Source organism: Saimiri boliviensis, chromosome 2 (assembly GCF_048565385.1).
Source record: "Saimiri boliviensis isolate mSaiBol1 chromosome 2, mSaiBol1.pri, whole genome shotgun sequence".
NCBI classification, from domain to species: Eukaryota; Metazoa; Chordata; class Mammalia; order Primates; family Cebidae; genus Saimiri; species Saimiri boliviensis.
In genome coordinates, this window is record NC_133450.1 from 98,994,824 (window position 1) to 99,020,056 (window position 25,233).

The window sequence follows — 25,233 nt, forward strand, 5'->3', positions numbered from 1 at the left end:
ACTTCTTTTGTATAAAAGCACCCCTTGCACATAAAATTAATATTAATAAAATTTATTTTCCTTTTCTCCTTCTAAAAACAAAACAAGAAATATCTAACAGTTCATTTATCAAAAATTACTTTTATGTTTATGTTTTGAGACAGAGTCTCACTCTGTTGCTTGGGCTGGAGTGCAGTGGTGTGATCTCAGCTCACTGCAACCTCTGCCTCCTGGGTTCAAGCGATTCTCCTGCTCAGCTTCTTGAGTAGCTGGGACTACAGGTGTGCACCACTGCACCCAGCTAATTTTGATATTTTCAAAAATTACTTTACACTATACTGTTTATATTTCCCTTTTTTTTTTTTTTTTTGGAAAATTGCAACAATTTTCCTTCTTTCTTTTTGTGAAGTGGCATGATGATAGCTCACTGTAGTCTTGAACTCCCGGGCTCAAGTTATCCTCCTGCCCCAGCTTCCGAGTAGCTAAGACTACAGGCACACGCCACTGTACCCAGCAAATTTTTATTTTTGTTTTTGTGGAAACTGGGTCTTGCTGTGTTCCCCAGGATCTTGAACTCCTGGCCTTCGGTGAGCTCCCCTCCTCAGCTTTCCAAAGCGCTGGGATTACAGGTGTTAACCACCATGCCCAGCCACAACTTTCAGTGTAAAGGAAAATCTTAACTTGTAGTGATTGAGCTATTAAAATTTTCCAAGATTCTTAAATAAAAGCATTTTTCTTCCCCTGTTCTCTGCTGCCAGTGTTTTTGGTTTTTGTTGGGTTTTGTTTTAAGAGATAGAGTCTTGCTGTGTCACCCAGGCTAGGGATGCAGTGACGGGATTATAGCTCACTGCAGCCTTGAACTCCTGGGGTCAAGCATTTCTCCTGCCTCAGCCTCCCAAATAGCTGGGACTACAAGTGCATGCAATCATGCCTGGCTAATTTTTAATTTTTTTTGTATGTGGAGAAATGGGCCACTGTGCCCAGCCTTTGCTACTAGTTTTGAACATGAAACAAATACAATAAAAGCATACTTTTCAATAGGTAATTTGCTAAAATCAGAGAACATAATTTTAAATATAGGAAACCCTGCTAAATTAGAATTTAATTCGGATCTCAGTAGTTCTTGTTTTTCATGCCAGTGAATCACTAATTAAATTAAAACAAGGTGAACTGCCTAGGTGCAGTGGCTCACATGTGTAATCCCAGCACTTTGGAAAGTTGAGGCGGACACATCACTTGAGCCCAGGAATTTGAGACTAGCCTGGGCAACATGGTGAAACTCTGTCTCTACAAAAAATAAAAAAATTAGCTGGGAGTAGTGGCACATGCTTGTCGTCTCAGCTACTTGGGATGCTGAGGTGGAAGAATCATTGGAGCCTGGGAGGTAGAGGTTGCAGTGAGCTGAGATCCCGCCACTGTACTTCAGCCTGAATGACAGAGCGAGACCCTGTCTCCAAAAAAAAAAAAAGATGAACCACAAAGGCTAGGATTGTTTTCGTCAAGGTATGTATTTTCAGAAGCTGCTCTGAGGTCTCTTACCCACTTCATCTTCCAGGAGATACATGCTCTCTTTTATTCAAAGCTCTAAGACTAGCACAAGAATAGTGGCTGCGTACTAACGATTAAAAATGAACGAACAATTTCTACTCTGCTAGGTAAATAGTGTTTTTGTTTTTGTTTTGAGATGGAATCTCTCTCTGTCGCCCAGGGTGGCGTGCAGTGGCATGATCTCAGCTCACTGCAACCTCTGTCTCCCAGGTTCAAGAGATTCTCATGACTCAGCCTCCTGAGTAGCTGGGATTACAAGTATGTGCCACTGTGCCAAAACACTGATACACTATTTCTTGTTCACTTTAATCTTTCCTATATATCCTATGTATTGTTTTTGCCTTTTTCCAGTTCATCTTAATTATGTTTAAAGCTTACTTTCTGAATTTTACCTTTTTCTTTTATCCATGAAAATTATGTGGAAAATTTTTGATAGTCCTGTTGACCTTTTTTTTTTTTTTTTTTTTTTTCAGATGGGTTTTCCCTCTCACCCAGGCTGGAGTGTAGTGGCATGATCTTAGCTCACTACAACCTCCACCTCCTGGGTTCAAATGATCATCCCATCTCAGCTTCCCATGTAGCTTGGACTACAGGCATGTTCCACCATGTTGGGCTAATTTTTGTATTTTTAGTAGAGACAGGGTTTCACCATGTTGCCTGGCTGGTCTCAAACTTCTGAGCTCAAGTGATCTACCTGCCTCTGCCTCCCAAAGTGTTGGGATTATAGGCATGAGCCACTGCACACCTCCTGACTTTTTTTTTTTTTTTTTTTTTTTTGAGATGGAGTTTCGCTCTTGTTACCCAGGCTGGAGTGCAATGGCGCGATCTCGGCTCACCGCAACCTCCGCTTCCTGGGTTCAGGCAATTCTCCTGCCTCAGCCTCCTGAGTAGCTCGGATTACAGGCATGTGCCACCATGCCCAGCTACTTTTTTTGTATTTTTAGTAGAGATGGGGTTTCACCATGTTGACCAGGATGGTGTTGATCTCTTGACCTCGTGATCCACCCGCCTCAGCCTCCCAAAATGCTGGGATCTGACTTTTTTTTTAAAACCAAAAAATTTATTACAGGAATTAGAATGTATTATGTCACTATTATCTGCTAGCATTAAGAATAGTGATAAAGTTGAATTTTGTATGAATTTCCTATTTATGAACACTTTTAATAATACTACAATGGTTCTGCTATGATTGAGCAGGAACGAGTTCAGAAGACCTTTCCTCACCCAATTGATAAGTGGGCCATTGCTGATGCACAATCTGCTATAGAAAAACGAAAACGAAGAAATCCTCTTTTATTGCCTGTGGACAAAATCCATCCTTCATTGAAGGTAACAGAACATTAAACATTAGTTGGGTGGTGTTCTTTATAACAAATAATACTTTATTTCTATATTTATAAAGCATTAATATAACATGGTCTGTGTTAGTGTGTATATGTGTCCTTGCATGTGTATACTTATACATACACCTACATAGATGTTATATATATTAATATATATGCAAAATAAATTGTACTCTGGTGAAATTGGATTGCTTTTCAAATAATATTAAAAGTTATTAATAGTGATAATGTATCACTATTGTCTTGTGGCATCTTTTTTTTTTTTTTTTTTGAGACAGAGTTTCGCTCGTTACCCAGGCTGGAGTACAATGGCGCGATCTCGGCTCACCGCAACCTCCACCTCCTAGGTTCAGGCAATTCTCCTGTCTCAGCCTCCTGAGTAGCTGGGATTACAGGCACGCACCACCATGCCCAGCTAATTTTTTGTATTTTTAGTAGAGATGGGGTTTCACCTTGTTGACCAAGATGGTCTCGATCTCTTGACCTTGTGACCCACCTGCCTCGGCCTCCCAAAGTGCTGGGATTACAGCATCTTTTTTTTTTTTTAAATTCAATAGAGACAGGATCTCACACTGTTGCCCAGGCTGGTCTCAAACTCCTAGGCTCAAGTGATTCACCTACCTTGGCCTCCCAAAGTGCTAGAATAACAGGCATGGGCCATTGTGGCATCTTTGTGGCATCTTCCAATGACTGCTACTCTGATTCCTATATAGTAGGCCATGATTCTCAGCCATTTGTTGATTAAGACAGTGTATAACGTGGGCCAGATGCAGTGGGTCACGCCTGTAATCCCAGCACTTTGGGAGGCCGAGGCAGGTGGATCACAAGGCTAGGAGTTCAAGACCAGCCTGGCCAATATAGTGAAACCCCGTCTCTACTAAAAATGAAAAAATTAGCCGGGCATAGTAGCATGCTCCTGTAGTCCCAGCTACCTGGGAGGCTGAGGCAGAAGAATCACTTGAACTTGGGAGGCGGAGGTGGCAGTGAGCCAAGATCTGGCCGCTGCACTCCAGCCTGGGCAACAGAGAGAGATTCCGTCTCAAAAAAAAAAAAGAAAGAAAGTGTATAATGTCAAAAGCTTCTGTGAGTTCAGAACTGTTTTTAAAATTAATTTGTATTATCATACATTATTTTTTATATACTGGAAAAGTGGACTAGGGTCTGGTTTGGCTACTAGATGCATATTAGTGCATAGGGCAAAATACGCTTTGTGTATATGGATTTTAAGAGTTTTGTAGCAAATTCGAGCCCCCCCCCCCCCAACACTCCTTCTCACACACAGACACTTCCGTACCTCCCCTCAGTAGAAACTACTTTAATTAGGGGATACTGGTTTTAAAGTAGGGTCCTTGAAGATAGCAGATATTTTTATATTTGTCAGATGGGTTTTGGTTAATGTATTAAGAGGCTTTTAGTGGAGTCCAGCCCAAGATTTCTATATTAGGATCAACTGTTGTTGTTTGATAAAAGGCAGAGTTGTTACGTTAGATGTCTTTTAAAAGAAAAAAAACCCCTAATACAGGGACCACAGGTTCATATATCCCATGGTACCCGTACGTTTAGACATATAGTTAATAGAAAGTTTTGTATAAGCAAGAATGTTAAATAGGAATTTTTTAAGTTTTTAATACTTAACAGTGCTATGTTTTGCAATTGAATTATTTATTCTTTTTACAGGAGGTTTTAGGGTACAAAGTGGACTACCATGTGTCCCTATATATTGTGGCTGTACTAGAGTATATTTCAGCTGATATTTTAAAATTGGCTGGTAATTATGTTTTCAATATCCGGCATTATGAAATATCTCAGCAGGACATTAAAGTGTCAATGTGTGCGGATAAGGTAAGTGTTACAAGCTGTTTAAACTTAACTTGAATAGCAACTATACTCATTTCTGCCTCAATCTTTTTGTATAAATTATTAGGTAAGTAATTTTTATAATTGCTGGTACTGGAAGAGAGAAAAATCCTGAGTTTACAGAGTAACCATGATATTTCCAGGTTTTTAAGCATATGGCAGGATGGGGATCTCTCTTTTTTTCATCTGGAATCTTTTACTTACAAGAAAAAAACATCCAAAGCCTCAAACCAATTTAAGTAGTTTGAGTTTTATATTTTTAGAAAGAGAACATATAGGGTTCTGCTCAGGTACTTTTAAGTGTAAGTAATTTTGAAGACCATACTTTGGTTTCACAGCATAGTTTAGTGAGGTACAGGAAGAGAGAAAATTAGGCTGCAATGCTGAAGTTACTCCCCTCTGATCATTTTTTTGTTTATGTATCTGTCTTCTTTCCTGGCTGTAAGCTACTTGAGGGGAGAAATTGAATTTTTCATATTCTTCTGTACTACTTTTCTTACCTTCTTATTTTTCTTTTTATTTATTTATTTAAGACAAGGTGTCACTTTGTCACTCCAGGCTGGAGTGCAGTGGCGCAATCTCAGCTCTGCATCATTTGCCTCCCTAGCTCAAGCTATCCTCCTACCTCAGCCTTTCGAGTAGGTAGGACCACGCCCAGCTGTTTTTGTATGTTTTGGACAGATGGGATTTCACCATGTTGCCCAGGCTGTTCTTGAACTCCTGAGCTCAAGTGTCTGCCCTGGCCTCCCAAAGTGTTGGGATTATAGGCATGAGCCACTGCACCATTGAAGCTATAACACTGAATGAGATAGCAATCCTTGTGTTAGAAGGTATTTATTTTATTGCCAAAAAAAATTATAAACAGATAATTACAGAACAATATGATTAAAACTATTATACTAATAAGTCCAAGGTACAGTGAAGAAAGTAATGAACTCTAGCAAGGGTGAGGCCAGGAATACTACAGAAAAGATGCTTAAATGAAACTCTCTCAGGGCGAACAACCTCCAGGATCTAGCACATGCCGGTGGTTCTCACCCTTGACTGCACATCATGATTAACAGAAAGCTTTTAAAGAATGATAATGCCTGCATATCACCGCCAGAGATTTAATTGCTCTGGATTGGATCTCCAAACCTCAGTATTCTCTGAAAGCATTCCAGGTAATTCTGATGTGGAGTTATAATGCCTGAGACCCATTGTACGATGCCGTCATTTCCAAAATGACTTTTCACTTACATTATGGTAGGAATTCCTTGTTATTTCTGTTTTGACTTTTAAAAATATGGCTGCTTTTTTTTTTTTTACTTTGAAAATACCTTAGACTTATAGAAAAGTTGGAAGTACAACAAAAAGTACTCCCTTGCCACTTGAACCATATGAGAGTAAATTGCCAACATAGTGTGTCCTCTATACAAGAACATTCTACTACATTACTACAGTATGACTGACAGTAAAAATCCAGGCGGTGAATACATTGATACACTATACCATCTAACTTTCACACATTATTCAAGTTTTGTCACATATCCTAATGATGATCTTTATGCCAAAATGATTCAGTCCAGATTTATATATTGTTTATGTGTCATGTATTTTTTTATTCTCTTCAGTCTAGAATAATTCCTCATTCCTCTCTTAACTTTTTTTTTTTTTTTAAAGATGGCAAAGTAGGCCAGGCACCACTGTGCCTGTAATCCTAGCACTTTGGGAGGCTGAGGTAGGCAGATCACCTAAGATCGGGAGTTCAAACCAGCCTAGTCAACATGGCAAAACCCCTTGCCTACTAAAAATACAAAAAAAAAATAGCTGAGCATGGTGGAACATGCCTGTAATCCCAGCTACTCAGGAGGCTGAGGCACAAAAATCATTTGAACCGAGGAGGTGGAGTTTGCAGTGAGTTGAGATTGCAGCACTGCACTCCAGCCTGGGTGACAAAGCGACACTCTATTTCCCAAAAAAAAAAAAAAAAAAAAAAAAAAGTGGTAAAGCTGACTTTATTCAAGGGAGGCCGTGGCAATAGGCTCAGTAACCACTGCATTGTAATCCTGTGGTTGGGGAGAGAGACATCAGAATCAACTCTGCTCCTTGAACTTTTATAACCAGGATACTTTTGAGGGTTATAGGTTAGTTATTGTGTAGAATGTCCCTCAATACAGGTTTTCTCTGTTGTTTTCTCTTGGTTAGAATCAGGTAATGGTGTTTGGCAGGAATATCATAGAATTTGTGCTGTGTTCTTCTCATTGCATTTTCTCAGATGGCATACAGGCACATGATTTCATTATGTATCATTAGTGGTGGTGATGTTGACTTTGTTGATTAAGGAGTTGTCTGCAAGGCTTCTCATCTGTGAAGTTATTCTTTCCCCTTTTGTAATTAATAAATGATTGTTTTGTGGAATATTTTGAAACTGTATCTTTATCACACATATTTATTTATTTTAATATGGACTCATTAATTGTCATTTTATTCGATGGGTCATAATCTGTTACTTAATTATTTAGATGTTCCAGGCCACACACCCTGGCTCATGCTTGTAATCCCAGTACTTCGGGAGGCCAAGACAGGTAGATTGCTTGAGCTCAAGAGTTTGAGACCAGCTTGGGCAACATGTCTCTATAAATAAAAAAAATTAGCTGGGCATGTGCTTGTGACTGTATTCCCAGCTACTTGGGAGGCTGAGGTGAGAGACTCACTGGAGCTCAGGAGGTTAAGGCTACACTGAGCCGAGGTTAAGGCTACACTGAGCCGAGGTCATGCCACTGCACTCCTGACTAGTGACAGAGTGAGACCCTATCTCAAAAAGTTCCAGTTGTTCCAGATTTGGTCAATAGGAACCCTAGCTTGGTTTTTCCATTTCTGTCATTATTTGAATGCTTTATTTTCTTTTCTTCATATTTATTATTAAATTATAAATTGACAGCTTATAGTTGTATGTACAAGGAGTACAAGGTAAGGTTATGATTATAAAGACAATGTAGAATAATTAAGTCAAGCTAATTAGCATTCATTACCTCAAATACTTATTTTTTGTGGTGAGAACTTTCGAAATTTACTCTTGTAGAATGATGGTTACAAGGCTAAGAAGGGTAGCTGGAGTAGGGGAAATGGGGATGGTTAATGGGTACAAAAATATTAGAATGAATAAGATCTAATATTTGATAGCACAACATGGTGACTGCAGTCAACAATAATTTATTGTACCTTTTGTAACAATTAAAAGAGTATAATTGGATTGTTTGTAATACAAAGAAAGGATAAATACTTGAGGTAATGGATACTTCATTTTATTCTGATGTATGTGTTACACACCTGCTTTTACTCCACAAACATATACACCTACTATGTACCCACAAAAATTTCTTACTCGTTTTGCAATTTTGAAATGTAAACACATTATTATTTACTATATTCACCACACTGTACAATAAATCTCATTAAAAAGACCCACTTCCTCCTCATTGAGATTTTGTTCCCCCACCCTGCAGCCTCTGGTAACCACATTCCACTGTGCTGCTATGAGTTTGTTCTAGATTCCATATGTAAGTGAGAACATACGTGCTTTTTTTTTTTTTTTTTTTTTTTTTTTGGACAGAGTCTTGCTCTGTCTCCTGGGCTGGAGTGTAGTGGCGTAATCTCGGCTCACTGCAACCTCTGCCTCCCAGTTCAAGTGATTATCCTGTCTCAGCCTCCTGAGTACCTGGACAAGTTTTCTAGTAATGAAGACCAAGTAGAGCCTTTGGGAACATTTGTCTAGGATCCAAAAAGACACTGAGGCTAGATGTAAACACTTAGGAATCATTGTCATCTAGACAGTAATTGGAAATCGTTTAAGGAAATGAGCTCACACTAAGGAGGAAATATAGCAGGCGTTTCAGACTGGTGACCTTCTAGTGAACAGAGTCTCTAGGTTTGTTTTGTAAGTTTTTGAATTATTTGCCATGTATTTACAAATTTAAAAATTTTACATAAAAATATAAATCCCAGACTTTTCATGAAAAAACAAAATCAGAATGCCTGATAGAAAATAGCTGGCATGGAGTGGTACACTTCCTCTTTAGGTGCATGCACCTTGCAGTTTGCCATAATCTCCACTACTTCTTATATATTAATAATGTTACTTGCCTGACCCCTGTAGCATTTAAATTCACGAAGTTTGGTATTATGTGACCAAAAGAGTTTTAAGAATGGAACCCTGGAGTAAGAAGTAGAGAAGGTAAGTCATGGAGAAGGAGGACCCACTGACAGAATGGTATATAGGAAGCCAAGAAGAGAAAAATTGTTTTGGGGGGTTTTGTATGTGTTTTTTCTTATTTAGAGATAGGATCTCATTCTGCCACTCAGGGTGAAATGTGGTGGTACAGTCTTAGCTTACTGTAGCTTCAAATTCCTAGGCTTAAGCAATTCTCCCACCTCAGCCTTTGGAGTAGCTAGGACAACAGGTGCCTACCACCATGCCTGGTTAATTTATTATTATTATTATTATTATTTGTAGAGATAGGATCTTGCTATATTGCCCAGACTGTCTTTGAATGCCTGTTCTCAAGTGATCCTCCCACCTCAGTCTCCCAAATCACTGAGATTGTAAGCATGAGCCATCATGCCTCACCCTGAGAGTTTTAAGAATGAGAGAATGGTCAGCTGCATCAAAAACTAGAGAAAATATGTAGGAATACTAAAACACACCATTAGATTTCACACTAGATCAATAGTGAGAGCAGTTTTTTTTTTTTTTTTTTTTTTTTTTGGAGACAGTTTCGCTCTTGTTACCCAGGCTGGAGTGCAATGGCGTGATCTCGGCTCACCGCAACCTCCGCCTCCTGGGTTCAGGCAATTCTCCTGCCTCAGCATCCTAAGTAGCTGGGATTACAGGCACACGCCACCATGCCCAGCTAATTTTTTATATTTTTTTTTAGTAGAGACGGGGTTTCACCATGTTGACCAGGATGGTCTCGATCTCTTGACCTCGTGATCCACCCTCCTCGGCCTCCCAAAGTGCTGGGATTATAGGCTTGAGCCACCGCGCCCGGCCGAGAGCAGTTTTAATATAGTAATGAGCTTGCTAAGTGAATAGAAGCAAGAAGTTAAAGCTAGCAAGTACGGCCTACTGTAAAAAGGTCTCTGGTAGGGAAGAGAAGAGGGTGGTAGCTCTTCTGTGTGTTTTCATCTCTCATGCCTTCCATTATTTTGTGTATCTGTTTGAAATCAGATTTCATCAGCAAATTTCCTGTATAGACTCTCTGGTTTCTTTAAAGTTAAAGTGGCTGGGAAGTGGGGAGGATGGTCATCAATAAGAAGGAGGACTGCATGGAGTAAGCATTGGGGAAAAAAAGGATTTGCGAGTGTCACAGAAAAATACCATTTTTATATAGGGAATGACAAATTTGTTTTTAGTAACATGATTTTAGAAATGGGGTCGGGAAGACCTGTGGCAGGTAGATCAAATTATTAGACTTGTGTATCCTTGTTAGAGATGGTGATTATTTAGTAGTGTAATCTAAAGCATGTAGTGAGATGGTGAGAACTGACCAGATTTCAGAGATGTTTACAAGATATTTCTGAGTTAGATTCAAAACGATAGGAGGATAGAGTTCATGTTTACTTTATTAGTGCATTTTACCAACATGTGGTACAATTTATGGTGATCAGTAGATGTTTTTCAGAATGAATGAATGAATGAATATCTTTTATTGTGTTATCAGAATTTCCTCTCATCCCTTTGAAGCTTTTTAACTTTTTGGAATTTCCTTTTCAGGATATACCTTTTTGCTGAACTCTCAGAGTACTTTTCAGTCAGTCTTAAATATATAATTAACTAGGTCTAATCATTTTTTTTTTTTTTTGAGACAGAATCTTGCTCTGTTTCCCAGGCTAGAGTGCAATAGCATGATCTTGGCTCACCACAACCTCCACCAGCTGAGTTCAAGCAATTTTGCTGCCTCAGCCTCCTGAGTAGCTGTGATTATAGGCATGTGCCACCATGCCCAGCTAATTTTGTATTTTTAGTTGAGACAGGGTTTCACCATGCTGGTCAGGTTGGTCTCAAACTCCTGACCTCATGATCCACCCGCCTTGGCTTCCCAAAGTGCTGGGATTACAGGCGTAAGCCACCATGTTCAGCATCTAATCATTTTTTAAAATTATTATTAATTTTAAAATGTATGGTCATGGCCTGGTATGGCGGCTCATACCTGTAATCCTGGCACCTTGGTAGGTCAAGGCAGTTGGATCACTTGAGGTCACGAGTTCAAGACCAGCCTTGCCAACATGGTGAAACTGTATGTCTACTAAAGATACTAAAAGAAATTATCCAGGCATGGTGGCGCATGCCTGTAATTCCAGCTACTCTGGAGGCTGAGGCAGGAGAATCACTTGAACCCAGGAGGCAGAGGTTGAAGTGAGCTGAGATCTCGCCACTATACTCCAGCCTGGTGACAGAGTGAGAGAGACTCTGTCTCACACACACACACACAAAGTCATCTTCTGTTTCTATTGATTTACAGCTAATTCTTTCCTGTTGGTTGACTGAAGTCCGTGGTAGCTATTTCTAAAAGAATTGGTTACTACAGCAATTTAAGCATCTGTGGGATGTTTGGGTTTAGCAAATGAACATAGTAGCAGTGGTCAGTGTAGTAAATGTGCATCAGAAATGCATCACAGTGATCTATCGTGTGCCTCTTTCATAGTAGCATTTCACTTTTCTCCTTTTAACCCTACCCAAATACATACTACTATCTTTATGATATGACAAGGAACTACCATGTTGAATACCTACTATTTGCTAGACATAGTAGTATGCATTTTATGTACATTACCACATTGAATTTTTCTATCAGTTACATTTTACACATCAGGAAAATGACTTTCAAATGAATAAATTTATTCACGATCATAGTCAAGTAGTAGCTGAACTGGGATTTTTGGCTCAGATTATTGTTCCCCAAAGACAAGATCTTTTTTTTTTTTTCGCTATTTCGTGTGTGTGTGTGTGTGTGTGTGTGTGCGCGCGTGTGTGTATTACAGTACACATTATACACATACATATGCATATGTATTAGTACATATTTCACCATTAGTTCATGTCTCAAAAAATATTTATTTTGCCATACTCTATTTTATTTGAACATTCTCCACCTTCAGCAACTATTTTTCCTTTTATTACAGGTTTTCTCATATAAATTTACTTGTAATACACACAGCTTTTATTGTTTAATTGTGTGTGTGTGTGTGTGTGTGTGTGTGTGTGTGTGTGTGTGATGGAGTCTCATTCTGTCACCCAGGCTGGAGTGCAGTGGCATTATCTGGGCTCACTGCAACCTCCTCCTTCTGGGTTCAGGCAATTCTCCTGCCTCAGCCTCCCAAGTAGCTGAGATTACACATACCTACCATGATGCCTAGCTAATTTTTGTATTTTTGATAAAGACAGGGTTTCACCGTGTCAGCCAGGCTGGTCTCAAACTCCTGACCTCAAGTGTTCCTCCCGCCTCGGCCTCCCAAAGTGCTGGGATTACAAGTGTGAGCCATTGTGCCTGGCCCTGTTTAATAACATTTTGATTTCAGGTTCTTTGAGGCAGTTTTTATAAAAGTAAGGAAAATAAACTTATACATTATTGGTTTCTGTTTCTCAGGTTTTGATGGACATGTTTGATCAAGACGACATAGGTTTGGTTTCTCTCTGTGAAGATGAACCTAGTTCTTCTGGTGAATTAAACTACTATGATCTTGTCAGAACTGAAATCGCGGAAGAAAGGCAGTATCTACGGGAATTAAATATGATCATAAAAGTATTTCGAGAAGCCTTTCTTTCTGATAGAAAGCTGTTTAAACCTTCTGTAAGTACCTTTTTGGGTTTGAAATTCTGTATACTCCAAAAAAATAAAACCAGCTTAAAATCATAAATAGTAACTTTTTTTTTTGAGACGGTGTCTTGCTCTGTCGACCAGGCTGGAGCACAGTGGTGCTATCTGAGGTCACTGCAGCCTCTTTCTCCTAGGTTCAAGCAGTTCCTACCTCAGCCTCCTGAGTGGCTGGGATTAGATGCGTGTACCACCACACTTGACTAATTTTTTTATATTTTTAGTGGAGATGGGGTTTCTCCATGTTGGCCAGGCTACTCTCAAACTGCTGACCTCAAGTGATCCACCTGCTTTTGGCCTCCCAGAGTGCTAGGACTACAGGTGTGAGCCACTGTACCCAGCCCATAAATAGTAACTTTAAATACTTTTATGAGTACATAAAAAATACTTTTATGTATTTGTGGGTTTTACAAACGTGAATTGTTGCACTAATGTAATAAGTGCAATGTCAATGAAAATTAGACACAAAATTAGAGATTTATACTGGGTTGAAATCATTTTTCTGCTATGCAGTATCTGATATTTATTTGGAGGTGGTGAAAAGAGATTTATACTGGAGTGAAATCATTTTCCACTATGCAGTATCTGATACTCATTTGGAGGTGGTGAAAAAGATACATGGTCTAGGAAAGAAAGACCTCTTCATTTTTCTGTCTTTTGGTAAGTACCTTAAGGCAGTAGTTTAAAGTTTTAGTTTATAGCTCAGAATACATGGGATTGAAAAAAATAAAGTTTTAACAGTGGAATTTTTAAAGTTTATGCAGAATGCTGTGTTTAACAAACAAAAAAGGTTTTTTTCTTTCTTTCCTTTATCACGTGATTTATTTTTTCATGTCTGTGTGTTTGTCCTACACTTTAAAAATAATTAGCCTTGGCCAGGTGCAGTGCTTATGCCTGTAATCCCAGCTGCTTTGCGAACCTGAGGCAGGAGGATTGCTTGAGGCCAAGAATTTGAGACCAGCCTGGGTAACAGAGCAAGATGTGGTCTCTACAGAAAATTTTAAAACTTAGCTAGGCATGATGGCACATGCCTGTAGTCCCAGCTGTGGGGGAGGCTGAAGTGAGGATTGCTTGAGTCAGTAATTTGAGACTATAGTGAGCCATGGTCATGCTACTGCACTTCAGCCTGGGCAACAGATCAAGACCTCATCTCAAAAAAAGATACTCAGCCTTATCTTATTTATCTTGTACCTCCTAACTTTCTCCACAAAATAACTGTAACATGAGTAAATAAGAGTGATACTCAGACACAAGTGGCTGAGTATTTAAAGTCAGGAACAGATTTAGCTTTTCTCATTCTTTTTCAAAAGAATGAGTTTAAATTATAATCTAAAATGTTTTAGTTGGCCATTACTTTTTTTTTTTGAATATATGTTTAGTTTAACAATGAATAATAATAGCTCCCACTGGGCATACTATCATAAGTAGTCAGAACTTTATGTTTTTCAAAGTACTGTTCTATTTTATTTGACCCTTATAACAATCCTGAGGGATAGATTGGGCAGATGTTATCATCTCTACTTGACTTGTAAGGAGATTGAGCTTTTTTTTGGTAACTATAGATGGGGGTCTCACTATGTTGTTCAGGCTGGTCTTGAACTCCTGGTGCTTAAGCGATCCACCTCCTCAGCCCCTCAAAGTGCTAAGGTTACAGGCTTGAGCCGCTGTGCCCAGGTGGAAATTAACAACTTAATCAAGGTAGTTATAGAGCCTGATCTTGAATTTGGCTTCTTTTCTACCACTTTATAATTGGATTTTGTCTCTAGTGGTATGAAGAATAAAAACCTAACAAATATTGCCAACTAATGTTATCTTTGTGTTTTCTGTGTCCCATCAGTTATCATTCCTCAGTAATTAATTTTTTATGGGTCTCTTTTCACTGGATTAGTGCTAATGTGACAGTCTATTTCTATTCTGATACTAAAGGGTCAGATGGAAAAGAGAATCCCTTTTTTCTCTATCTCTGTATCTGCTATAAATTTTTTAACATTAAGTAAAATATAAACTTTTGAGGTAAAGACTATCTAAAATCAGAGCATAGTACTTTGCAAATATTAGTTGAAGAAGTGAATGACTTAAAAATGATCTTAAGTTACTCCTTTTGCTCCTCGTCTTGTGTTTTCAAAAAGCTCACATTTCTGGAGGGCCTAATATTTGCCAGGAGCATTTCATAGAAATAATCTAATTTAATCCTAAGAACCCTGTGAGTGGGTATTAGCAGACCAAATGTGTGACAGTGGGGAAATTACTTAACTGCTCTATGCCTCTGTTTCCTCATGTCAAATGAGGGTGATGATAGTACCTATCTAATAAGGATATTAGATTATTATATTTCTTTTTTTTTCTTTTTTGAGACGGAGATTCGCTCTTGTTACCCAGGCTGGAGTGCAATGGCACGATCTCAGCTCACCGCAACCTCCGCCTCCTGAGTTCAAGCAATTCTCCTGCCTCAGCCTCCTGAGTAGCTGGGATTACAGAAACGTGCCACCATGCCCAGCTAATTTTTTATATTTCAGTAGAGATGGGGTTTCCATGTTGACCAGGATGGTCTCGATCTCTTGACCTCGTGATCCACCCGCCTGGGCCTCCCAAAGTGCTAGGATTACAGGAGTGAACTACCACGCCTAGCCCAAGATTATTTTATTTCAAGTGCTTAGAAGAGTGCCTAGAATATAGTGTACCCAAGAAATGGCTAGCTATTGTTATTGTCCATTCATTCCTAATCCAGGGTCATTCATCTGGCATGTTGTAAAAGGAAAAAAAAATTTTTCTTTCTTATTTTTTTTTTTATTTAAGATGGAGTCTTGCTCTCTGTCTCCCAGGCTGGAGTGCAGTGGCATAATCCTGGCTCACTGCAACCTCTGCCTCCCAGGTTCAAGCAATTCTCCTGCCTCACCCTCCCCTGTACCTGGGATTACAGATGTGTGCCACTGTGACTGGGTAACTTTTGTATTTTAGCAGAGACAGGGTTTCACCTTGTTGGTCTGGCTGGTCTGGAACTCCTGGCCTCAGGTGATCCACCTGCCTTGGCCTCCCAAAGTTCTGGGATTACAGGTGTGAGCCACTGCACCCAGCCTCCTCTCTCATCTTCACACTCATCACAGAACACTTCTGTGACCAGATATGTGAGGCTTTTTCCTCCTACACCAAAGTAATTCTCCATTGGACACCCAACTACGTGTCCTATAATTCAGATCAATTTTGACGTTATTTACTTGGAAATAGTGTTAGATCTCACAGATTAAGGACTCAGGCCCAATACTACTGTCTTCCACTTCAGGTACCAATTGAAAGTCCCAGGTTGTGAACTGTGCTTCTGACTGATCAGTTATAAATTGGAGTTCCCATGACCTCCTTCTTGCGTTCCATTAATTTGGTGGAACAGCTCACAGAAATCAGGGAAACACGTTTACCAGTTTATTATGAAGGATTTTACAAAGGATAAAGATGAGACTGGGCGTGGTGACTCACCTCTGTAATTCTAGCACTTTGGGAGGCTGAGGCAGCCAGATCATGAGCTCAGGAGTTCAAGACCAGCCTGGCCAACATAGAGTAACCCATCTCTACTAAAAATACAAAAAAATTAGCCGGGCATGGTGGTAGGTGCCTATAACCCTAGCTACTTGGGAGGCTGCGGCAAGGAGAATCGCTTGAACCTGGGAGGCAGAGGTTGCAGTGAGCCGAGATTGTGCCACTGCACTCCAGCCTGGGCAACAGCATGAGACACTGTTTCAAAAAAAAAAAAAAAAACAAGGATACAGATGAAGAAATGGACAGGGGAAGGTATGGGGGCATGGACTTTCCAAACCCTCTCTGGGCGGGACACCCTCCTAGCACCTTCATAAGGTCAGCAACCAGGAAGCTCATCAAGAGTTTTTATAGAGCTTGATCTCTAGCCTCTCGCCCCTGGTTTTTTCTTTTCTTTTTTCTTTTTTTCAGACAGGGTCTGGCTCTGTTGCCCAGGCTTAAGTGCATCTTGGCTCACCATAACCTGTGCTTTCTGGGCTCAAGCGATCATCTTGCTTCAGCCTCCTGAGTAGCTGGGACTACAGGCACATGTCACCCCACCCAACTAATTTTTGTATTTTTTGTTTTTGCCGTGTTGCCCAGGCTCTTCCCCCAACTATTTAGAGGTCAGTGGGTGGGGCTGAAATTTCCAACCGTCTGATCCTTTTCATTTTTCTCATGAGTCAGTTTGGTTTCAAGTAACCCTCCAATTCTCCTAATCATCTGGTCTTTTTGATGACTGGCCGTATCATGAGGTAGGCCCCTAGATAACCTAGGGGCCCTACTGTAAGTAACCTCGTTAGCTTAAACTCAGTATTTATCATAGGGGCTCATTATGAATAACAAAAGACATTATTATCACTCAGGATATTCCTAGCATGTTAGTGGGGCTCTAAGGCAGGAACCAGGGACAAAGACCAAATCTGTTTCATATTATACCACATGGTGGAGCCAGGATCCAAGCTCAGGTCTGTTAGGTTCCAAAGCCCATGATGTTTCCATTATAAGATGCCAGAGTGAATAATAGTTGGCTATAACCTGGATGGTCAGTCATATGATATGTTTGGGTTCAGAGGGCTTGAACCTGTCTTATCTTAGATATACAGCGATGTGCCACATACGATGTTTTAGTGATATACTATATATATCCATATATATGACAGTAATCCTGTAAGATTATACTGTAATTTTACTATACCTTTTCTATATTTAGATATGTTTAGATACACAGATACTTAACTATTGTGTTATAATTATCTACAATATTCAGTACAACATGCTGTACAGGTTTGTAACCTAGGAGCAACAGGCTTTCTCATACAGCCTAAGTGTGTAGTATATCATCTAGGTTTGTATAGGTACACGCTATGATATTTGCACAATGACAAAATCACCTAACAGCATATTTCTCAGAACATACCCATCTTTAAATAGTGCATGGAAGTAATTCACAGATGGGAGCTTGGATGTAATCTATAATTCCTTCTCAGATCCAGGAGATGGGCCCCAAATAGTGAAACCAGATTGTAACAGGATTAGGTGTTATTTTCATTCTGATCCCAGCTCTTATCATTAACCTATAAGACTGCATAGCCTAAGCTATAAGTAAAACCTAGGGCTCTGTAAGATCTTGATCAAGACTTTTAGCATCTTAGCCAGTTTTTTTTTTTTTTTTTTTTTTTTTTTTTTTTTTTTTTTTGAGACAAAGTCTGGCTCAGCCGCTCAGGCTGGAATGCAGTGGCACAATCTCAGCTCACTGCAACTACCGTTTCCCGGATTCAAGCAATTCTCCCATCTCAGCCTCCCGAGTAGCTGGGATTATAGGCACCCGCCATCATGCCTGGCTAATTTTTGTATTTTAATAGAGATGGTGTTTCACCGTGTTGGCCAGGGTAGTCTTGAACTCCTGGCCTCAGGTGATTCACCCACCTCACCTTCCCGAAGTGCTAGGATTACAGGTGTGAGCCACTACGCCTGTCCATCTTAGCCAGTTTTAAAACACTCAAATGCTGGAATTATTCATGTAAAAAGTAGTTTAGAATCATCCACAGTAAGAGGTTTTAGATTTAACAAAACTATCCAGAATCTATATTTTGCAGTATTTTTACTGTCTGTAATCCAAGAGATTTTAAAAATTCTCTTCCTGTTCATGATTGATTTTTATTGTCTTAGAATATATTAGTTTGAGATTGAATTAAGATATACCCTTAACTCTTATATTGCTTTTTTTTTTTGTACAAGCAGATCTCTTTATTCTAAAGTATGTTGACCTCTCCAACCCAAGTTAAAAGAATACACACTATGATTCCGTCTTTTAATATATTAACATCAAGATGTACATGTTTGAAAATGGTTGTAGGTTTGTACTGGAATAATGCGTACTAAGCTATTAATAGTTTCTACCTCTGAGGACAGGGGTATAAGGGGGGCATGAGAGTAAACATTCATATTTTGCTCTCTTTGTCTTGTGTTTGAATCTTTTATAATGAGAATGCATTCACGTGTAGTAACTTTTATTTTATAAAGAATGAGTTTTCCCAAGAGCAAAATGCAAAAATTATGCTATAGCTTGTTGACATTTAATGTAAATATATTGCTTTATATGTGCAAATTGTTCCAAAGTTATAATAATAGATTTAATCATACTCTTAATAAAGGATTTGCTAGTTAAAGAAATTCTACAGTTTATTCCATAGATTTAAAAACATGTAGAAAACAAATGTCACCCATAAATTAAATGACATTTGGTGTAAGACAGGCAAGCACCAAAATTGGGTTTTAGCTCGGGACAATTCTTGGCTTTGTCCAGGAAAGAAGTCAAAGGCATGACAATGGTAGGAACCTCTGCTGAAGCAGCAGCAGCAGCAGTACTGTTTCTTGTGGAGATGAGCTACTCCAAAGCACTATAGGCCACTCCACTGTGCCTAGAGTAGCCTATAATGCCTTTTATATTTAGTAAATTATAAGCAGAATTCTCAGTCTTAAATTTCTCAATCTTTCCTTCTCTTTTTTCAGGATATTGAAAAGATTTTTAGTAACATTTCAGATATACATGAATTGACTGTGAAACTTTTAGGTTTGATTGAAGACACAGTTGAAATGACTGATGAAAGCAGTCCTCATCCCTTAGCTGGCAGCTGTTTTGAAGATTTGGCAGAAGTAAGTTTACAAAACTACTTTATATTCTCATTAAAGTCCTAAATGCTCTAGTAAGAAATTTAGAGACCAGCCTTGGTAACATAGTGAGACTTCATTTCCATTAAAAAATTTTAAAAATAGCCAGGCATAGTAGTGCCCATCTGTGGTCCCAGTGACTCAGGAGGCTGTGGTAGGAGGATTGCTTGAGCCCAGGAAGTCAAGCTCATGATTGCCTCACTGTACTCCATCCTGGGTGACAGAGTGAGACCCTGTCTCAAAAAAAAAAAAATCATAAGATATTCTTTATGAAAATTAGAAGATGCCACTGGCCATTATAAAAAGATATTTAAGATTTAACCAATAACAAAGTAAAATCATGTTGCCTATATAGTGACACTTTCTTTATAGTGTATTTATGGCAATATTTATAGTGAAAGTTTATGTAGTAGAGTAGAAACATTTAGGAATTTTTTTTATTTGTTAAGTATGTTCAAGATGAAGGAAGATACATTTTATTGACCATAGGTCTTTACCTTCTGTGGATTTTAAACTTAAAATTGGAAAGTTTATGTTATTTTAATGTTTTTAAGTTTATATTATTATTTTTAAGTTTTTATTATATTTTTATAATTTATAAAATATTATATTTTAAGTTTATATTTTAAGTTTATATTATTTAATGTTTTTGAAAGTAAAAATCATTTTGTTGTCTTTTAAATGACTATAAAAGTAATGTAGCTCATTGTAAAAATATTCAGAAAAATAGAGATATATAAATTAGATGGAATCACTTTATTTTAAAACACCCAGAGATAACTTGTCCTTATAAATATTTTTCTGTGCATATGTACAAACCTATGCGTGTTTGCAAAAATAGGATCCTACTATTTTATAACTTGCTGTTTTTACTCTGTATATCATAAACATTGTCCATGTTAATGTATATACTTCAACACAGTTTTTTTTGTTTGTTTGTTTTTTTTTGTTTGTTTGTTTGTTTTTTGAGACGGAGTTTTGCCCTTGTTACCCAGGCTGGAGTGCAATGGCGCGATCTCGGCTCACCGCAACCTCCGCCTCCTGGGCTCAGGCAATTCTCCTGCCTCAGCCTCCTGAGTAGCTGGGATTACAGGCACGTGCCACCATGCCCAGCTCATTTTTTGCACTTTTAGTAGAGACAGGGTTTCACCATGTTGACCAGGATGGTCTCGATCTCTCGACCTCGTGATCCACCTGCCTCGGCCTCCCAAAGTGCTGGGATTACAGGCTTGAGCCACCGTGCCCGGCTTCAACACAGTTTTTAAGTATAAATAATGCGATGTTTTATGCAGACACTGTAATATTTTTTAACTATTGTCCATAAGGTTGTAGAATTTTTTCCTTTTTTTTTTTTTTTTGTTAGCAACACTGCAACAAACATACTTGTACTATACCCTGATATTCTAATCATTTTTAAGGATATAGTCCTAGAAGTGGAATTTTAGTGCTAAAGACTTGGTAGCCATATTTTTAGAACTTCGAAATATTTTACCATGTTCACTTCCAGGTAAGTTCCAGTGTAAGCTTCCTTCTTTCTCCACCTCTCTCCTTCACTAACTCTGGATATTACCTCATTCTTACTCTTTTTTCAAAAAATTTTTTGTTTTCATATCTAGTTCTGTAGCTATCCCATTTTTGCCAGTCTAACAGGAAAAGAAATCTACCTTTCTTTCTTCTCCTCTTCTTTGCTTTTTTCTTTTCTTTTCATCTCCCTCTGTCTTTGCTTTTGAGACAGGGTCTCACTCTGTTGCCCAAGCTGGAATATAGTGGCATAATCATAGCTCACTGTAACCTCAAACTCCTGGGATCAGGTGATCCTCCTGCCTAAGCCTCCTCAGTAGCTGTGCCATCATGCCTGGCTAATTAAAAAAAAAAAAAAAATTTGTTTTTTTAAGAAAGAGTCTTGTTATGTTCCCCACTGGTCTTGAGCCCCTGGGCTCAAGTAGTTCTCTTTCCTCAACCTCCCAAAGCCCTGGGGTCATATAGGTGTAAGCCACCTTGCTTTCCTTTATTTTTATTTTCTTAAACTAATGATGTTGAACATCTTTTCATGCTCATTGGCCATTTTTGTTTCTTTTGGAAAACAGAGCTTTCAAAGTGTGGTCTTTAGATTTCATTTAAAAAATTTTCCTAGATATCTGCCAATATTTTTCTGAAAATATAGGTCACCTATATTACATCCACTTTGTAGACAAAGAAACTAATAGTATAGAAGTATTCAGTTACTCATGTCTAATCAAAATATTCAGACTTGGTTCTTTTTTTATCCAGCACCCTGCAAAGCTGCAGAAAATGTTTGATGTTGTTTTATTAATTTTTTAGAGATAAGTGTCTGTTTTGCTCAGGCTGGACTTGAACCTATGAGCTCAGGCAGTTTTCTTGCCTCAGCCTCCTGAGTAGCTGAGATCATAGGTGCATGCCAACTATGCCTATCTCAGCCTTGGTTCTTTTTTTTTAAGTAGAGATCTGGTCTCACTATGTTGCCTGTACTGGTTTTGAACTCCTGGCCTCAGCAATCTTCCTACCTTGGCCTCCAAAAGTGATGGGATTATAGGCATGAACCCATGCCTGGCTATCATCTTTGACTCTTAATATAATGTTTTCTTTTGTTTTTTGGGGTTTTTTTTGAGATGGAGTCTCACTCTGTTGCCCATGCTGGAGTGCAGTGGTGTGAACTCGGCTCACTTCGACTTCCCTCTCCCAGGTTCAAGCCATTCTCCTGCCTCAGCCTCCTGAGTAGCTGGGATTACAGGTGCGTGCCACCACGCCCAGCTAATTTTTGTATTTTTAGTAGAGACGGGGTTTCGCCATGTTGGTCAGGCTGGTCTTGAACTCCTGACTCTGTGATCCACCTGCCTCAGTCTCCCAAAGTGCTGGGATTATAGGTGTGAGCCACCATGCCTTGCCTAGAATGTGTTTTATATTATGATAATTTGTGTTCTGGTTGCTTACTGTACTCCTAAAGGTGGTATGGTTCTACAATATTATATAATTTAAAAAATTTAATTTAATTTTTAAATTTTGGTTATATGTATATAATACTAAATGTGTCATTCTACCATTTTTATGTGTTATAATTCAGTAGCATTAAATTTACAATATTGTACAATCTTTATCATTATCTGTTTCTAACTTTTTCATCATGCTAAACAGAAATCCCACCCAAGGAGCAGTAACCCCTTGTTTCTCCCAACTCCTGGTAACCTCTAATCTACTTTCTGACTCCACGAATTTTAGCCATTTCAGATTAGTGGAATCATACAGTATTTGTCCTTTGTGTCTACTTACTTAGCGTAATGTTTTCAAGGTTCATCCATAGCATAGCATGTGTTAGAACTTTATCTCTTTCTGTGGTTGAGTAATCCGTTGCAAGTCTATACTTCTTTATTCGTTTGCTGATGGGCACTTGGACTGCTTCCACCTTTTGGCTATTATGAATAATGCTGCAGTGTTTTCATTTCTTTTGGGTATATACCTAGGTTTGGAATTGCTAAGTTCATATGGTAATTCTGTGTTTCACTTTTTGAGGAACTGCCAAATTGTTTTACATGGGGGTGAACCATTTTACATTCCCACTAGCAATGCATAAGTGTTCTAATTTCTCTGCATCCTTGCCAAAACTGTACTTGTTTATTTCCCCCCCAAAAACATACTATATAAAAAATACTTATTTTAAAAATACAAAAATAAAACAAATCTCTTAGGGCTAACTAGACATTGGGGTTATTGATTATTATGAAATAATGATTATTATGAAATAATAATAATATAGACATTGGCAAACTATTAACAGTTTCTGCTTTTTTTTTTTTTTTTTTTTTTTAACTGTACTTTATCTTTGCTTTCTTTTTCTTATTTTGGAAACTGTAGAGTAGATGTAAAACAGGTATCATCACTTTTTCCTTCTTTTGAAAATATCCTAGGCTGGCCACAGTGGCTCATGCCTGTAATAATCCTAGCACTTTGAGAGGCCAAGGCAGGAGGATACCTTGAGCCTAGAAGTTTAAGACCAGCCTGGGCAACGTGGTAAAACCTTGTCCCTACAAAAAATTAGCCAGGCATGGTAGAGCACGCCTGTAATCCCAGCTACTTGGGAGAATGAGGTGGGAGGATCATCTGAGCTCAGGAATTCAAGACTGCAGTGCCGAGATTGCACCTGGGTGACAGAGTGAGAGACCCTGTCTTAGAAACGAAAAAAAAAAATGAAATATTATAAATATAAACTCCTTTGGGAGGCTGAGGCGGGCAGATCACGAGGTCAGGAGATTGAGACCATCTTGGCCAACATGATGAAATCCTGTCTCTACTAAAAATACAAAAAATTAGCCAGTCATGGTGGTGCACACCTGTAGTCATAGTTACTCAGGAGGCTGAGGCAGGAGAATTGCTTGAACCTGGGAGGCAGAGGTTGCAGTGAGATGAGATTCCACCACTGCACTCCAGCCTGGGCAATAGAGCAAGACTCCATCTCAAAAATAAAAAACAGATAAATGAATAAATTTAAAAACAACAAACTCATTTTGTAAGCATAGCAGAATTTTAAATCCCAGCCTTCATTAGTAGCTTTTTCATTTACTGAAAACAATGTGCATAAGCATTACAAAAAAAAATTTTTTTAAAGAGACAGCATCTGTCTCTTTTGTGCAGGCTGTTCTTGAACTCCTAGCCTCAAGTGATCCTCCTGTCTCAGCTTCCCAAGTAGCTGGTATTACAGGCGCAAGCCACCATACCTGCCTTGCATAGCATTTTACTAGTTTGATACTTGTAATTACAAGGTCAGTTACCTCTTTTAAGAACCTGTAGCCTTTTATTATTTATTGTTAAATGTCACGCTTACATTAAAAAAAAAATGTACTAGTTGCAGCCATAGTTCTTGTTTGTCCTTGGAGAAGTAGTAAAAAGTGATGAAATATAGTTGAGGACTTGAATAAAAATTTGCCATTAAGGCCTGGCATGGTGGCTCATGCCTGTAATCTCCATTTAGGGAGGCTGAGACAGGTTAATCTCGTGAGCCCAGGAGTTTGAAACAAAGACCAGCCTGGGTAACATGGCAAGATCCTATCTCTACAAAAAATACAGATACTAGCCTGGCATGGTGGTGCACCTGTAGTCCTAGCTACTCAGGGGGCTGAGGTGGGACGATTGCTTGAGTGTAGGAGTGAGGCTACAGTGAGCCGTGATCATGCTACTGCACTCCAGCTGGGACAACAGAGCAAGACCCTGTCTCAATTTAAAAAAAAAAAAAAAAATCCCTTTAAATAATCTGTACCAAATTGGTAGAAAATATATTCTTTTAAATCTAATGCTTTTTCTCTTTTTTTAAAAACAGGAGCAAGCATTTGATCCTTATGAAACATTATCACAGGATATTCTTTCACCAGAGTTTAGTGAACATTTCAGTAAACTGATGGCCAGACCTGCAGTTGCTCTACACTTCCAGGTAAACTTAAATTGAATGTTACGTTTTTTATAAAGCAAATAAATAAATAAATATCTCCCTATTTTATCCTTCAAATATTTGTAATTTTAGAATCCTTTTATAAAGCATATGAGAAAATATTTTATTAATCCTTTTAATCTTGTTAATCCTGAACCTATTTTAGATTGTCTTCTATTTTCTCTCTGGAGCTCTATCTGTTCTTACTGTAGAAATCTTATATAGTACAACGTCACGAATATTGAATGACCAGAAGAATCTGGCACATAATAGATCTGGCGTATAAAGATGAATCTGGCCAGACATGGTGGCTCACGCCTGTAATCCCATCACTTTGGGAGGCCGAGGCAGTCAGAGTATTTGAGGTCAGGAGTTTGAGACCAGCCTGGCCAACATGGTGAAACCCTATCTCTACTAAAATTGCAAAAATTAGCTTGGTGTGGTGGCGTGCACCTGTAATCCCAGCTACTCAGGAGGCTGAGGCAGGAGAATCACTTGAACCTGGAAGGTGGAGGTTGCAGTGAGTCAAGAC

The 25,233-nt window shown here is 38.7% G+C and overlaps 1 protein-coding gene across 2 annotated transcripts in view; it reads left to right on the plus strand.

Annotated features, from left to right (window-relative positions):
* The window catches only part of SOS2 (SOS Ras/Rho guanine nucleotide exchange factor 2), a 118,393-nt gene that overhangs the window by 39,073 nt on the left and 54,087 nt on the right, over positions 1-25,233 (plus strand). For both annotated transcript variants that reach the window (XM_074393966.1, XM_039468995.2), the window contains 5 exons: positions 2,725-2,856; positions 4,548-4,712; positions 12,356-12,559; positions 19,106-19,249; positions 24,594-24,704. In XM_074393966.1, the coding sequence (XP_074250067.1) occupies positions 2,725-2,856; positions 4,548-4,712; positions 12,356-12,559; positions 19,106-19,249; positions 24,594-24,704 (756 nt within the window). The remainder of the gene's footprint in view (positions 1-2,724; positions 2,857-4,547; positions 4,713-12,355; positions 12,560-19,105; positions 19,250-24,593; positions 24,705-25,233) is intronic.